The sequence below is a fragment of the Mustelus asterias genome, chromosome 19 (assembly GCF_964213995.1).
Source record: "Mustelus asterias chromosome 19, sMusAst1.hap1.1, whole genome shotgun sequence".
NCBI classification, from domain to species: domain Eukaryota; kingdom Metazoa; phylum Chordata; class Chondrichthyes; order Carcharhiniformes; family Triakidae; genus Mustelus; species Mustelus asterias.
This window is the reverse complement of record NC_135819.1, coordinates 1,493,015-1,508,678: the sequence shown is the minus strand read 5'-3', so window position 1 is coordinate 1,508,678 and position 15,664 is coordinate 1,493,015. Positions and strand designations below refer to the sequence as shown.

General features: G+C 47.0%; 1 protein-coding gene across 1 annotated transcript in view; it reads right to left on the bottom strand.

The window, feature by feature from the left end:
- Positions 1 to 15,664, bottom strand: part of LOC144507618 (adhesion G protein-coupled receptor E3-like) — a 66,306-nt gene that overhangs the window by 46,880 nt on the left and 3,762 nt on the right. Inside the window, exons 4-7 of the mRNA XM_078234772.1 lie at positions 10,706 to 10,786; positions 8,913 to 9,050; positions 5,698 to 5,780; positions 2,735 to 2,906 (exon numbers count right to left, since the gene is read on the bottom strand). Coding sequence (XP_078090898.1) covers positions 2,735 to 2,906; positions 5,698 to 5,780; positions 8,913 to 9,050; positions 10,706 to 10,786 — 474 coding nt within the window. The remainder of the gene's footprint in view (positions 1 to 2,734; positions 2,907 to 5,697; positions 5,781 to 8,912; positions 9,051 to 10,705; positions 10,787 to 15,664) is intronic.

The window sequence follows — 15,664 nt, the reverse complement described above, 5'->3', positions numbered from 1 at the left end:
GCAGTGGTCATTTATTGGTCACTTAAAAGCCTCAACCTGAGCAAGGGTAAGGAATGAGTAGAAGGCAGGGGGAGGGGTGACATTTCTCCTCATCTCAGTCTCAGGCCCCCTTAACCCGAGACTGTGCCCTCGTGTTTTCGACTCTCCGACCAATGTGCCGAAACAGTCTCTCAGCGCCCACCCTATCAAACCCCCTTCAGAATATTGTTTCAATGAGATTGCCTCTCAGGCTCCTGAGAATACAGGCCCAATTTATTCAGCAATAAAATCAAGTTTATCGGAATACTGAAACGCATGGATTATTTCACCCCATAACTAAATTCAAAAGAAACCTTCAATTTTCAACTTACTGGTCCAACACTGTGATTGGGCGAACTCTGCCTGAAGTTAGGGAATTGTTGCCAGCATATTTTAGGTGAGGTAAAGTTGCCATAGTCCCAGATGACCATAGGCTGTTCTCTCCTTTGAGTGGTGGGGGGGCGGGGGTGGGGGAGCTGACTGGTGGTGATTTAACCTGAGGATCACCACATCTCAGGCGAGGGGCAAGTTTATTTATTATCATCACAAGTAGGCTTACATTAACACTGCAATGAAGTTACTGTGAAAATCCCCTCGTCGCCACACTCCGCCACCTGTTCGGGTAACACTGAGGGAGAATTTAGCACGGCCAATTCACCCTAACCAGCACGTCTTTCAAAGGAAACTGGAGCATCCGGAGGAAACCCACGCAGACACGGGGAGAACGTGCAGACTCCGTGCAGACAGTGACCCAAGCCGGGAATTGAACCCGGGTCCCTGGCGCAGTGAGGCAGCGGGTACGGGAATTGAACCCACGCTGTTGTTGTTGCTCCGGGTCACAAACCAGCCATCCAGACAACTGAGCTAAACCGACTCTCCCAGTATGTTTTGTCCCACTCCTCAACATTTGTTCCAGTTGGATACTACACTCTGTTGGAAAAGTGTAAGGGCAATGAATTTATCACATTGTTGGACATCTCAAAGTCTCAATCATATTTTAATGAGCACTGTCCAACATTGGGGCTGTTTTCTCCAGAACAAGGGAAAATTAGCAGTTGATTTGAAATGTCTTCAAAAATATTGGACAGGTTAAATGTCGATGGTTCCACTTGTGGAAGAGACCTGAACTGTGGGTTGTAAATGGGATGAAGGAGTACAATATAAAGGGAAAGACTCTTAGTACTGTAGAGGATCAGAAGGAACTTTGGGTCCAGGTCCATAGGACTCTAAAATCGGCCCCGCAGGTGGAGGAGGGGTTAAGAAGGTGGATGGTGTGCTGGCCTTTATCAATCGAGGGATTGAGTTTCGGAGTCCGGGGATAATGATGCAGCTATATAAGACCCTCGTCAGACCCCACTTGGAGTACTGTGCTCAGTTCTGGTCGCCTCATTACAGGAAGGATGTGGAAAAGATTGAAAGGGTGCAGAGGAGATTTACAAGGATTTTGCGTGGATTGAGTGGCATGCCTTATGAGGATAGGCTGAGGGAGCTCGGTCTTTTCTCCTTGGAGAGACGTAGGATGAGAGGAGACCTAATAGAGGTGTATAAGATGTTGAGAGGCATAGATCGGGTGGACTCTCAGAGGCTTTTTCCCAGGGTGGAAATGTCTGCTACGAGAGGACACATGTTTAAGGTGCTGGGGGGTAGGTACAGGGGAGATGTTAGGGGTAAGTTTTTCACACAGAGGGTGGTGGGCGAGTGGAATCGGCTGCCGTCAGTGGTGGTGGAGGCAAACTCAATAGGGTCTTTTAAGAGACTCCTGGATGAGTACATGGGACTTAATAGGATGGAGGGTTATAGGTAGGTCTAAGAGGTAGGGATATGTTCGGCACAACTTGTGGGGCCGAAGGGCCTGTTTTGTGCTGTAGTTTTTCTATGTTTCTTCTACGTAAGTAGGAGGGATGGCTCTGTACTGGAGCCAGAAATATCGGCTCCAAAGACGAGGTTTTAAATCCCTCTGCGATGACTGGTCAGAATTTGAATTCCAAGTCTGGAATATAAAACGAGAGTCAGTAATAAGATATAGGAGTAGAAAAAGGCCATTCGGCCAATCGAGTCTGCTCTGCCATTCAATGAGATCATGGCTGATCTGATTATCCTTAACTCCACTTTCTCACCTTATCCCCATAACCCTCGATTTCCCCCAGTAGGTTAAAAATAGATTTGATGGTGGCGTTGAAGCCATCACCGATTGTCACAAGGACCCGTCTGGTTCACTTTTGCCGCTTTAGGGAAGGAAATCTGCCATCCTTGCCCAGCCTGGCCTACACGTGACTCCAGACCCATAATTGCTCAACTGATCATTCTAAATTGGACATTGATAAGGGCACGGAGCAAACGGGTGGAGTTAGGGTGCAGACCAGCCATAATCTCATTGGATGGTGGGATATGATGTGGAGATGCCGGCGTTGGACTGGGGTGGGCACAGTAAGAAGTCTCACAACACCAGATTAAAGTCCAACAGGTTTATTTGGAATCACGAGCTTTCAGAGCGCTCACCTGATGAAGGGACAGCGCTCCGAAAGCTTGTGCTACCAAATAAACCTGTTGGACTTTAACCTGGTGTTGTGAGACTTCTTACGATGGTGGGATAGAACAATCACGAGGGTCAGAATGGCCTACTCCTGACCCTGTGCTGAGGCTCTTGTCAAAGGTGAGTGGCAGTGTGCAGCACACTGCAAACCAATTATTGAGTTAAAATCTGGTCGAGACTTACCCAGAAACTGAGACGATGCTGTCAATGTCCTATTTGGTGCCCTCAAAGCAGCGGTCATCATGGAAATGGACACGGTTTGCAGCAGTTGCGAGGCTGCACTGTGTTTGACATCAGGCTCCAGCCTCTCCCACTTGGAGATGTCGACAATCCTCTCGGTGAGATGGACAATTTCCTGTTGGTGGGAATGCGTTCATTAGCACAGGTGGCAAGAGCCCATTGCATAGAGGGCAACCTTACCAATCAGAGGATTATTCCCTCTGACTGGTAACACATTGTTTGTGACACGCACCCCTCATATCCGAAGACAGAGGATTCATTTCTGCAACAAAGTGGCCATTTTGCCCATAAGTGACATGTTCTGCTCATTGCCATGGCAAAATCTAGAAGGAAACTGTGTTAGCCTGCCCCTTTAAGGGGGCAAGTTCTCGGAGGGTCATATGACCCATTCAGCCAATCAGGCCGGAGCCTGAACCCTGGAGTAGAGCACTCGTTTTCCTTGGCAGTGGGAGTCTGGAGTCGTGGTGTGTGGCATCCATTGACTTTGTCTACACTTCCCACTGCCTCGGCAAAGCAGCCAGCATAATCACGCAACCCGGATATTCTCTCTTCCATCGGGAAAAAGAGACAAAAGTCTGAAGTCACATACCAACCAATTCAAGAACAGCTTCTTCCCTGCTGCGGTCAGACTTTTGAATGGACTTACCTCGCAATTAAGTTGATCTTTCTCTACACCCTAGCTATGACTGTAACACTACATTCTCCCCTATGTACTCTATGAACGGTATGCTTTGTATAGTGCGCAAGAAACAATACGTTTCACTGTATACTAATGCATGTGACAATAATAAATCAAAGAATGAATAGCTTAAGGTAGAGAGTGATAAAAATATAACCTTTTGATTCAGTTATCGTGTTACAGTCATAGCTAAAGTGTAGAGCAAGATCAACTTAATATAAGGTAGGTTCATTCAAAAGTCTGATGGCAGCAGGGAAGAAGCTGTCCTTGAGTCAGTTGGTACGTGACCTCAGACTTTTGTATCTTTTTCCCGACAGAAGAAGGTGGAGGAGAGAATGTCCGGGGTGCGTGGGGTCCTTGATTATGCTGGCTGCTTTGCCGAGGCAGCGGGAAGTGTAGACAGAGTCAATGGATGGGAGGCTGGTTTGAATGATGGACTGGGCTATTTGGTGGTTGCTTGTCTTTGCAGGATATGACAGACGCCATGGCATTCGCTGGGGACTGGAAGTGGATGAGATGTGTGCTTCTAACTGCGATTGGACTCCGACCATGATCTTACACAGGCTGTCCAATTAGCTGATGGTCAGAGTGGAACTCGCACTATGATAGGCTCAGCACTGGGGGGGTGGGGCCAGGGCGGGCACTGGGCGGTGAAGGTGAAGGTCGGAAAGCTCGCAGAAGGCTGAGAGGTGTTGAAGAGTCACCTCGGGGGGGACTGCATTATTGTATAAATGAAATCAACTCAGTAAGATGTTGCAGAACTACACTGCAAATTCAAACCGCAGACCTCAGAACCTCAGCCTTCAAACTTCTTCTTTTAATCCCGATCTAATATTTAACATTCATCCTTTTAAATGTCAAAAAACCCATTCTGGTCAACCAAGGTGGGAAAAAGAGAAGGAATCTTTCCAGTGAATAGGATAGTTAAGAAGACAGTTGGGACACTTGCTTTTATCATTCGTGGTATAGAGTATAGGAGTAGGGAGGTTATGTTGGAGTTGTACAGAGTGTTGGTCAGCCACAGCTGGAATACTGTGTGCAGTTCTGGTCACCTCACTATAGGAAGGATAGAAACCTAGAAACATAGAAGATAGGAGCAGGAGGAGGCCATTCAGCCCTTCGAGCCTGCTCCACCATTCATCACGATCATGGCTGATCAACAGCCTAATCCTGAGATTGCATTCTGTGATTTCACCAGAGGAGGTTCACTGGGATGTTGCCTGGGACGGAGCATTTGAGCTGGAAGGAGAGACTGGATAGGCTTGGATTGTTTTCTCTAGAGCGGAGAAGGCTGAGGGGGGACATGACTGAAATGTGTAAGATTATGAGGGTATTGAACAAGGTGAATAGGAAGCAGCTGTTCCCCTTGGTTGAGGGGCCAATCACGAAGGGGCACAATTTTAGGGTAAGGGGCAGGCAATTCAGAGAAAAAGAAATTCACTTAAGAGGGTGGTGGGAATCTGGAATGCACTGCCTGGGAAGATAGTAGAGGCCAGAAACCTTACTACCATTAAAATGTATTTGGTTGCGCACTCGAAACATCAGAACATTCAAGGATATGGGATAAGTGCAGGAAAATGGGATTAGTGCAACTTTAATGGTAGTTATTGTCAGTGCAGACTCAATGGGTCGAAGGGCCTTTTTTGCACTGTATGACTATGACCCTCCGTCACCGTAACAACAATGTTGAGTACCTTCAGAACTAGCCAGCCAATTGCCAGGATAGACAATGCCAGGAGCCTGGAAGATAGTGGGCGCGAATTCTCCGACCTCGCCCATTGTTGGGACTCTCCAGCCCCGCTGCTGTGAATGGTGATTTAAGTTAAGCTTATTTATTCGTGTCACAAGTGGGCTTACATTAACACTGCAATAAAGTTACTGTGAAAATCCCCTAGTCGCCACACTCCGGCACCTGTTCGGGTACACTGAGGGAGAATTTAGCACGGCCAATGCACCTAACCAGCACATCTTTCGGACAGTGGGAGGAAACCGGAACACCCGGAGGAAACCCACGCAGACACGAGGAGAATGTGCAAATTCCACACAGACAGTGACCCAAGCCGGGAATCAAACCCAGGTCCCCAGCACTGAGAGACAGCAGTGCTGACCACTGTGCCACCGTGCAGCCCTTGAGATTTGGCTTAGGGCCAAATTCTCCATTCTCACTGGCAGTGGCAGCGGGAGGTGCGAGACCGGAGAATCCTTGGGCAAGGTTTCAATAACTCACCATCACAGATAAATCATTCTGGTTCAGCCGATGGATGAAGGTATCCAGGTTTTCCACTGTGTTTAAGACTCTCGAAGTATTACCTGAAATTGAAATCAGAAGCGATTGGATTTATGCAGTGACCAATATTCTGAAAAAGTGTTTTTCCAACTTTGAAAGTTCGATCGGTGTTGTGACTTCCACATTTCTTGCCTATCAAACAGGAGTGAAATAACTGACCAGGGCATCTGGTAGCAGAGTGGCACAGTGGTTAGCACCGCTGCCTCACAGCGCCAGGGACCCGGGTTCGATTCCTGCCTTGGGTCATTGTCCGTGCATTCTTCCCATGTCAGCATGGGATTCCTCCGGGTGCTCCGGTTTCCTCCAACAGTCCAAAGATGTGCGGGTTAGGTGGATTGGTCGTGCTAAATTGCCCCTTGGTGACAAGGGGACTAGCTAGGGCAAATGCATGGGGGTAGGGCCTGGATGGGATTGTGGTCGGTGCAGACTCGATGGGCTGAATGGCTTCCTTCTGCACCGTAGGGATTCTATGATTCAGTTACGTGTGGATAAATGGGAGGTTATCCACTTCGGTAGCAAAAAATAGGAAGAAACAATACTTTTCACTGTATCCCAGTACATGTGACAATAATAAATCAAATCCAACCCAAGGGCGGGATTTTCCGGTCGGGTTTACCCCAAAACCGGAAAATCGCGTCCAAGGTCAACGGACCTTTGCATGGTCTGTTCCCCTGCCCGCTATGCTTCCCGTGGCGGGTGGGATGGGAAGATTCCGGTGAAAGTATTGTTGGCATGGTGCCGCACATCCTTCCACAGGTCCACGGCAGAACTGGCCGGCTTGGGCAGCTTGCTCCAGATTGACCGCCTTGAGATGAGGCGTTTGCTGGGTGAGTGGGTGGGTGATGTCTCCTCCCAGCGCCAGGTCTGGATTTTTGTGCATTCTTTCTAGCAGTCGTCCTGTGCTAGCTACACAGTGGAGTTGTGGAGGCACAATGCTGTAGAGTACAGGTAGCCCATTGGAGTTTGTTGACCAGGTTACTTCTGAGATGTTCCTCATGGTCTCATTCAGCTGGACATTGATCAGTGTGCAGAGCGTGCAGAGTTCTTTCAGACAGAAGCGCAGTGCTCAACTACTGAATAGCAGATAGACAAACAGGAGGTTCTTAAAGTTCAAGTGTTGGCTCCCCAAGAGATTCCTGCTAGTTTGCTGATGAGATTGTAGCAAGTCTTCAGTTTAGCTGAGACTCTCTGAAGGGTGTGGCTTGAAGGTCAGAAACCATAGAAACCCTATAGTGCAGAATGAGGCCATTTGGCCCATCGAGTTTGCACCGACACAAATCCCACCTAGGCCTTATCCCTATAATCCCACATATTTACCCCACTAATCGAGGAATTGAGTTGAGAAATCGGGAGATAATGCTGCAGCTGTATAGGACCCTGGTCAGACCCCACCTGGAGTACTGTGCCCAGTTCTGGTCGCCTCATTACAGAAAGGATGTGGAAGCCATAGAACGGGTGCAGAGGAGATTTACGAGGATGTTGCCGGGATTAAGTGGTATGCCTTATGAGGATAGGTTGAGAGAGCTAGGTCTATTCTCCTTGGAGAGGCGAAGGATGAGAGGTGACCTGGTAGAGGTGTATAAGATGCTGAGAGGTATTGATAGAGTGGATTCTCAGAGGCTTTTACCCAGGGCTGAAATGGTTGTCACGAGAGGCCACAGGTTTAGGGTGCTGGGGAGTGGGTATAGAGGACATGTTAGGGGTAAGTTTTTCACTCAGAGGGTGGTGGGTGCGTGGAATCGGCTGCCGGTAGTGGTGGTGGAAGCGGATTCGATTGAGTCTTTTAAGAGACTTTTGGATAGGTTCATGGAGGTTAGTAAGATAGAGGGTTATAGATGAGCCTAGAAGGTAAGGAAATTGTTCGGCGCAACTTGTGGGCTGAAGGGCCTGTTTGTGCTGTAGCTTTTCTATGTTTTATGTTTCTATGTAATCCCACTCACCCACTCATCATGGGACACTAAGGGGCAATTTAGGATGGCCAATGCACCTAACCCACACATCTTTGGACTGTGGGAGGAAACTGGAGCAACCGGAGGAAACCCACACAGACACGGGGAGAATGTGCAAACTCCACACAGACAGTGACCCAAGCCGGGAATCAAACCCAAGTCCCTGGCGCTGTGAGGCAGCAGTGCTAACTACTGTGCCATCAGTGTGTGCTCCATAATGGGAGAGTAGATCGGAAGCTGCTGCGTTCGGAGAATAAACCCATTATCAGGAAGAGTATTAGTGACTAGTTTCACACTTCAAAGACTGATTTGGGATTGATATAACACAACCCACTGAGTAGGGAGGTAAGGGGGAACATTTGAATAAACTAGGATTGCTTTCACTGGAAAGATGGAGGCTCAGGGGAAATCTGATTGAGGTCCACAAAATTATGAGAGTCATAGACAGGTTGGATAGTCAGAGGCTTTTTCCCTTCAGGTGGAAAAGTCAATTACAAGGGGGCACAGGTTCATGGTGAGAGGGGGAAGTTTTTCATGCAGAGTGTGGTGGGTGCCTGGAACGCGCTGCCAGAGGAGGTGGTGGAAACAGGCACATTAACAACATTTAAAAGGCATCTGGATAGGTACATGAATAGGGAGGGAATAGAGGGATACGGACCAAGTGAGGACAGAAGGTATTTTTTAGTTGAGTTAGGGCATTATGACAAGCACGGGCTTGGGGGGGGGAGGGGGGCAAAGGGCCTGCTCCTGTGCTGTACACTTCTTTGTACTTTGGAAGAGAAATGGCAGTGAGTTATCTCACCATTCTTTGTACTTTGTCCTTTGATCTCCACACAGAATTTTCTGCCCTAAATGCTGTGGATGTCAGGGGAAGGAGAGGGGATTTGGAGATTGTAAGGCTGGGGTTGATACATTCTAGTTAGATTTAGCTATCAAGTGATATGGAGCAAAGGTGAAGAAATGGAATTGAGTACAGATTGGTCAATATTTAAATGTGATAAATCAGTGCTGCACTCCCTCCAACTCCAAGCTCAATATCAATCACTGCGAAAACCAAACATTGCTGTGTTAATTTTCTATTTAGGCACTCAGAATTCCAACTACATGTTGCATCCTTATATTTGCATTTCTTGTTCCTCTGAATGCTTAAGAGTCTTGGTGAACTTTCACCCTGTGCTTAGAATTCTCAAGAATAAATGTCCTTACTTCTGCATCCTGTCCCATCAGTGAAGAAAGTTTTCCCTGAAATTGGGATATATCCTTCCTCACACACGCAGGACAAAGCTCCATTTGCTGCCTGATATTGTGCATGGGGGCCACACAATATACCCACATTTCCATCACCTGCAAAAGAAGGCAAAATCATCCAAAAAAAAAGATTTGTTTTCAGACAGACTGAACTATTGTCTGTTACTCAGTGTTTCCTTCTCATCAGCTGAGAGTTTACAAGGTGGGTGGCACATTGCTTAGCACTGCTGCCTCACAGCATCAGGGTTCAATTCCCGCCTTGGGTCGCTGTCTGTGCCGAGTCTGTATGTTCTCCCCGTGTCTGCGTGGGTTTCCTCTGGCTGCTCTGGCTTCCTCCCCCAGTCCAAAAAACGTGCTGGTTAGGGTGCATTGGCCGTGCTAAATTCTCCCTCAGTGTACCCGAACAGGCGCCGGAGTGTGGCGACTAGGGGATTTTCACAGTAACTTCATTGCAGTGTTAATGTAAGCCTACCTGTGACACTAATAAGCTGAAGGTTAATTTTCCCACTACTGCTGTGAAATTGTTTTTGTGATATTGGGGGGAGAAGGGGGCTAAATGCTGGCCTCAGCGCCACGGGACAACTTCTCTGCTCTTCTTTGAGGTACAGCTGTGGGTACATCCCCCTCCCTCCCCCCAGAGAGGAAAGGCAGCCTTAGTTCAGCATATCGGAGAGTTCAGCACTCCCTCACTGGAGCGTCCACCTCAAGTCTCCAGGTGTGGGCCGTGAACCTGGAAAGGTTGCATCACAGGCCAGGAGCTCCATAGACCAAGCCGCAGTTAACATTTTCATTCCCGCACCGTGGCGGATTAGAAGAATTTCAGTTTGACCACCCCCCGCGTACCCAACTCCTGCCTCCCCCCAACTTGGACCCATCGCCCTTTCCATTCAGAGAAAGCCCAATGCTGTTGGAGGGCAGCGGCATAGTGATATTGTCACTGGACTGATAACACAGAAAGCCAGCGCAATGTTCTGGGCACCCGGGTTCAAATCCCGCCACAGCACATGGTGAAATTTGAATTCAATGATAAAAAATAATCTGGGATTGAAAATCTAATGATGACCATGAAACCATTGTCGATTGTCGGAAAAACCCATCTGGTTCTCGTAATGTCCCTTTGGGGAAGGAAATTTGCCATCCTTGCCTGAGTCTGGCCTACATGTGACTCCAGAGCCTCAGCAATCTGGTTGACTCTCACCTGCCCTCTGAAATGGAGAACAGTTAGGGACAGTCAATAAATGCTGACCCAGCCAGCAATGCCCACATCCTGTGATTTAAAAAAATAATAATTTGTGGGACATGGGTGTCACTGGTTGATCGACATTTATTGCCCATTGCTAGTTGCCTGAGGGCAGTTGAGAGTCAAGCACATTGCTGAGGCTCTGGAGTCACATGTAGGCCAGACCCAGGCAAGGATGGCAAATTTCTTTCCCTAAAGTGCATTAGTGAACCAGATGGGTTTTTTACGACAATCAACAATGGTTTCATGGTCATCAGTAGATTCTTAATCCCAGATTTTTTTTATTGAATTCAAATTCTACCATCTGCCGTGGCGGGATTCGAACACAGGTCACCAGAACATTAGCTGAGTTTCTGGATTAAGAGTCGAGCGATAATACCACTAGTTCAGGTTTCCAAGCAAATGAACCAAAATTACTTTAATGATCAGCTAAGCATTCTTCATGAATAAATACAATTGCGAACAGGCACTGAGAGAGTCACGGAATGGAATTGAGGAACAGATATCTTACCGGATGAATCAGATGCAGAACCAGAGCCAAAAAATTCACGTTGCATATCTTCTTCATCTAAATCGGAAACCTCTGCAAAGTCTTTGATAAATCCAGAGATAAAGTGAAAAGAACGTGGATTAATATGAGCCAAAGAAAGAAACAGTTACAAACAAGAGGGGAAAGGGACAACATTGTTGGACAACCGAATATTGTAAAGAAGGATCTTGTACTCCTGACATGGCCTTCATTTTCTCCTTACGGGTACTCTGTTGATTACTTCTATTATTTATTTGTCTAATATTCTTGATATGTGATTCATTCACAGATTCCAACTTGAGAATATATCGCACTGTGAGCGCATTGCCTAGAACTAATTATTACTAAATCGATAAAGTTTAATGCAGTAAACTGTTATCTGAAACTATTTACAGTGTTAAGTTGGCCTCAAGGTTCAAAGCCCCACACCAGGGCTCAAGCGTGTGATCTGACCCATAGCCCTGCCTGTTTATTCCTGGAGTGCCATCCAGTTTCGCTTTGATTGTTCTTCGCTTCCACAGGTCTTGTGGGCAGTGGGTTCCAGATCATTACACTCACTGTTTCTTCCTCATTTTCCCACTGCTGCTCTCATCCAAAATGGAAAATCTGTGTCTCCCAATCCTTTCACCATCTTCTCAAGGGAACAACTTTTCTTTGGCTATGTTATCTAATCCTATCATAATCTTCTCCACCTCTATCAAGGGGTGGCACGGGGCGCAGTGCTTAGCACTGCTGCCTCACAGTGCCAGGGAACCGGGTTCAATTCCCAGCCTTGGATCACTATCTGTGCGGAGTCTGCACGTTCCCCCCGTGTCTGTGTGGGTTTCCTTCGGGTGCTCTTCTTTCCTCCCACAGCCCATGAATGTTCAGGTTAGGTGGATTGGCCATGCTAAATTACCCCTCAGTGTCTAATGATGTGCAGGTTAGGGGGATTGGCCAGGCTAATTTATCCCTTAGTGTCTGGGAGATTGGCAGGGCAAATACATGGGTTACGGGAATAGGATGGGATTGTTGTCAGTGCAGGCTCGATAGGCTGAATGGCCTCTTTCTGCACTGTAGGAATCCTATGATTTATGATCAAACCGTGAAGTAAAAGGTTAATGAATGAATGAAATCGAAGCTCCTCAGAGTATTTTCATTTGATTATTTTACGCAGTGAAATCGATGTTCCCGATTTCTGGATTGTTACTCACCACCTCCAACAGCACACCATTCAGGCCAAAGCCACAGCAACACTGCAAAAAAACCAAAGACATCTGTTCAACTTTGCATCTGTAACTGACAGGAGACAGGTTTTCAGACCCGAGTGTGTTGTGCAAATATCACCAGTTTAAAAGTTAATTAAAGTTTATTTATTAGTGTCACAAGTTGGTTTACATTAATCCTGCAATGAAGTTACTGTGAAAATTCCCTAGTCACCACACTCTGGCACCTGTTTGGGTACACTGAGGGAGAATTTAGTACGGCCAATGCACCCTAACCAGCACATCTTTTGGACTGTGGGAGGAAACCTGAGCACCCGGAGGAAACCCACGCAGACACAGGGAGAACGTGCCAACCGGAGGAAACCCACACAGACACAGGGAGAACGTGTCAACTCCACACAGACAGTGACCCATGCCGGGAATCGAACCCAGGTCCCTGGAGGTAAGAGGCAGCGGTACTAATCACTGTGCCACCACCAATACAATTTACGGCCTTTGGACAAAGCTTATGAGACTCAGGGTAGATTGATGCAGACTGATTAGTCTCGATCCAATGCAATGCTTACATACCTAGGCCCTGACACTAGCCTGGGACGCAAATCCCGTAACGGCCTAAATCTCATGAGGGCAAAAACGGGATTTGCTGGCGAAATTTCGGATTGAGATCGCCACCAACACCCCTCCACCGGTGACATAACCAGGAAAGGCTTGAGCCTTATTAGTATATTTTGGAATCAATTTGAACAACGTTTTAGGCCTTGCTGCCACTACTTCCACCCTCATTGTCACATCCCACCCAGTTGGCGTGATGTCACACCACTGTGAATCACCGCCGGTTTTAAAAATGAGAACTGCCCATGATGATCATGTTGCAGTGTGCACAGATAAGTGTAGCCCCCAAGTGGTGAAGGACATGGCTGGGCAGTGCTCTGGTACTGCCACCTTGACACTGACTCCTGGCATTGCCAAAGTGGCAGTGCCACCCTGACAGTACAAACCCCACCCCCCCCTCACCCCGTCCTCCAGCCAATGTTTAGAATTGTGCAAGGTTGGGTAAGTTCAACACTTAGCCTGTTGTGAGGGGTGGCACAGTTGCACAGAGGAGTGGCACAGTGGTTAGCACTGCTGCCTCACAGCGCCAGAGACCTGTGTTCGATTCTGGCTTTGAGTGACTGCCTGTGTCGGTTTTGCACTTTCTCCGCGTGTCTGCGTGGGTTTCCTCCAGGTGCTCCGGTTTCCTCCCACACTCCAAAGATATGCTAAATTTCCCCTTTGTATCCAAAGATGTATAGGTTTGAATGATTAGCCATGAGCAATGTGTGGGGATAGGATGGGGGAGAGGGCCTGGGTAAGATGCTCTGTTGGATAGTCAGTGCAGGCTCAATGGGCCGAATGGCCTCTTCTGCACTGTGGGCATTCCATCATAAAAGTGGAAAGGGGTGTGCCATTTGATATGATCCACCAGTCATGGGAACATACAACCTACATACGTGACAGCACACTTTCATATACCACACTACACATTGCAGGCAGAATGTCTTACTGCCTCAATCCATAGAATCCCTACAGTGCAGAAGGAGGCCTTTCGGCCCATCGAGTCTGCACCGACAACAATCCCACCTAGGCCCTATCCCCATAACCCCCATATTTACCCCACTAACCTACGCATCCCTGGACATTAAGGTGCAATTTGGCATGGCCAATCAACCTAACCCGCACATCTTTTGGACTGTGGGAGGAAACCGGAGCACCCGGAGGAAACCCATGCAGACACAGGGAGAATGTGCAAACTCCACACAGAGAGTGACCCAAGCCGGGAATCGACCCCAGATCCCTGGCGCTGTGAGGCAGCAGTGCTAACCACTGTGCCACCGTGTCACCCTCATGGCAGCATCCTGTTAGTCGAGAAACCTCTCGTGTTGGTGCCACATAGCTTCACATGTTCTGTTTCAAGATAGAAAATGCAGCAGTCCACTTATCTACAGGAGTAGTCCCACAAACAACAATGTCATAGATACCAGATCATTTATTTTAACAATATTGGTTAAGGGGCAAATATTGGCCATGACATAATGAGCGTATTCATCTGCTTTGCTGTGACACCACACAATATTTAACCTTCAACAAACATCATTAAAACAGATTATCTGCTCATTGCTGCATTCAAATTATTTTGTTTAATTCATTCATGGGACATGGGTGTCGCTGGCTGGGCCTAGCATTTATTGCCCAACCCTAGTTGCCCTTGAACTGAGTGGCTCGCTCGGCCATTTGAGAGTCAACCATATTGCTGTGGCTCTGGAGTCACATGTAGGCCAGACCAGATTGTTTGAGCCTCTCGGTTGTAGTTCAGTAAAGGAGACACGAGTTCAGCTTCTTCATAAACTACCTTCATTTCTTTGATCTAACTCCACATACAATTCTCCTCCAACACCCAGTGCCACCTGTAGCTCCCTTATATATTAGTGACTTCTATTCAATAATTGACATCAAATTAGGACTTAATTGGAAGGTCTGTTAATCCATTCCTAACAGTCTCCCCTTCCTTGGAAGAAAAATTGCTGAATATTGTTTCCACAGAAAAACACAAAGCACAAACCACACTATTTCCCCTTCCTCTTTTTTTACATTTCTTGGAAGAGCAAAAAAACATACATCCAAGAAAGATACACCTTTCCTCAATAACGTCCAAAAGTTTCTTCGAAGTAGCCCCTCTCTCAGTAAAACAATTGGAGAACTGATAGCGACTATCGACCCATTTAATTTTTGATAATTCCCCTTTGTGCAGCATTTGCTTTAAGCTGGCTGTGTCAATCCTCAACCTTTTCTCGTTTACACTTTTTGTGGTGTGTACATTTTCCCAAAGGGATTGATTGTCAATGTGACACTCAATGGGTATTTTACCCGAATCCCCTAACCCCAAAATTTCTGTTAATATCTGGGATATGAAAAAGGCCGTATCCACTGCCTCTTAAAGGCTTAGTGTCTAGGCGGCCACTTGCCTTATTTCCTTTGCTTCCACACAAGGGGGCAACATTTTCCCCCAAAAGAAATATTATAAAACCTCCCACGCTTGAAAACCCATCATATAAATTGGCATAGGATGCATCACCATAAACTATAAGTTTCAGGTGTCTAAGATCACCCAGAAACGGGAACCTCAAAACACACTCCTGCATTTTTAGTTTGGCCAATGTTTTGTTTGCTCTCATTATGTCTTCCACTGTAGGATCATGTGATGGCACGTATGTAGGTTGGCAGATGGAGTTTAATGTGGATAAGTGTGAGGTTGTGCATTTTGGTCGGAAGCATAGGAAGGCGACTTATTATCTCAATAGGTGGAAAACTTCGGGGTGCTCCGGTGCAGAGGGATCTGGGTGTCCTCGTCCACGAGTCACCGAAAACTAGCATGCAGGTACAGCAGATAATAAAGAAAGCGAATGGAATATTGGCATTTACAGCTAAAGGAATAGAAATACAAAGGTAAGGAAGTATTGTTGCAACTATACAGGGCATTGCTTTCGGCCGCACCTGGAGTATTGTGCACAGTTTTGGGCCCCTTATTTGAGGAAAGATGTAGTGGCATTGGAGGCAGTTCAGAGGAGGTTCAATAGATTTGATTGCAGAGATGAGGGGTATGAAAAGAGATTGAATAGCCTATAGTCTGGAATTTAGAAGAATGAGGGGAGATCAAATTGAGGTATACAAGATGATAAAAGGTATGGATAAAATAGAG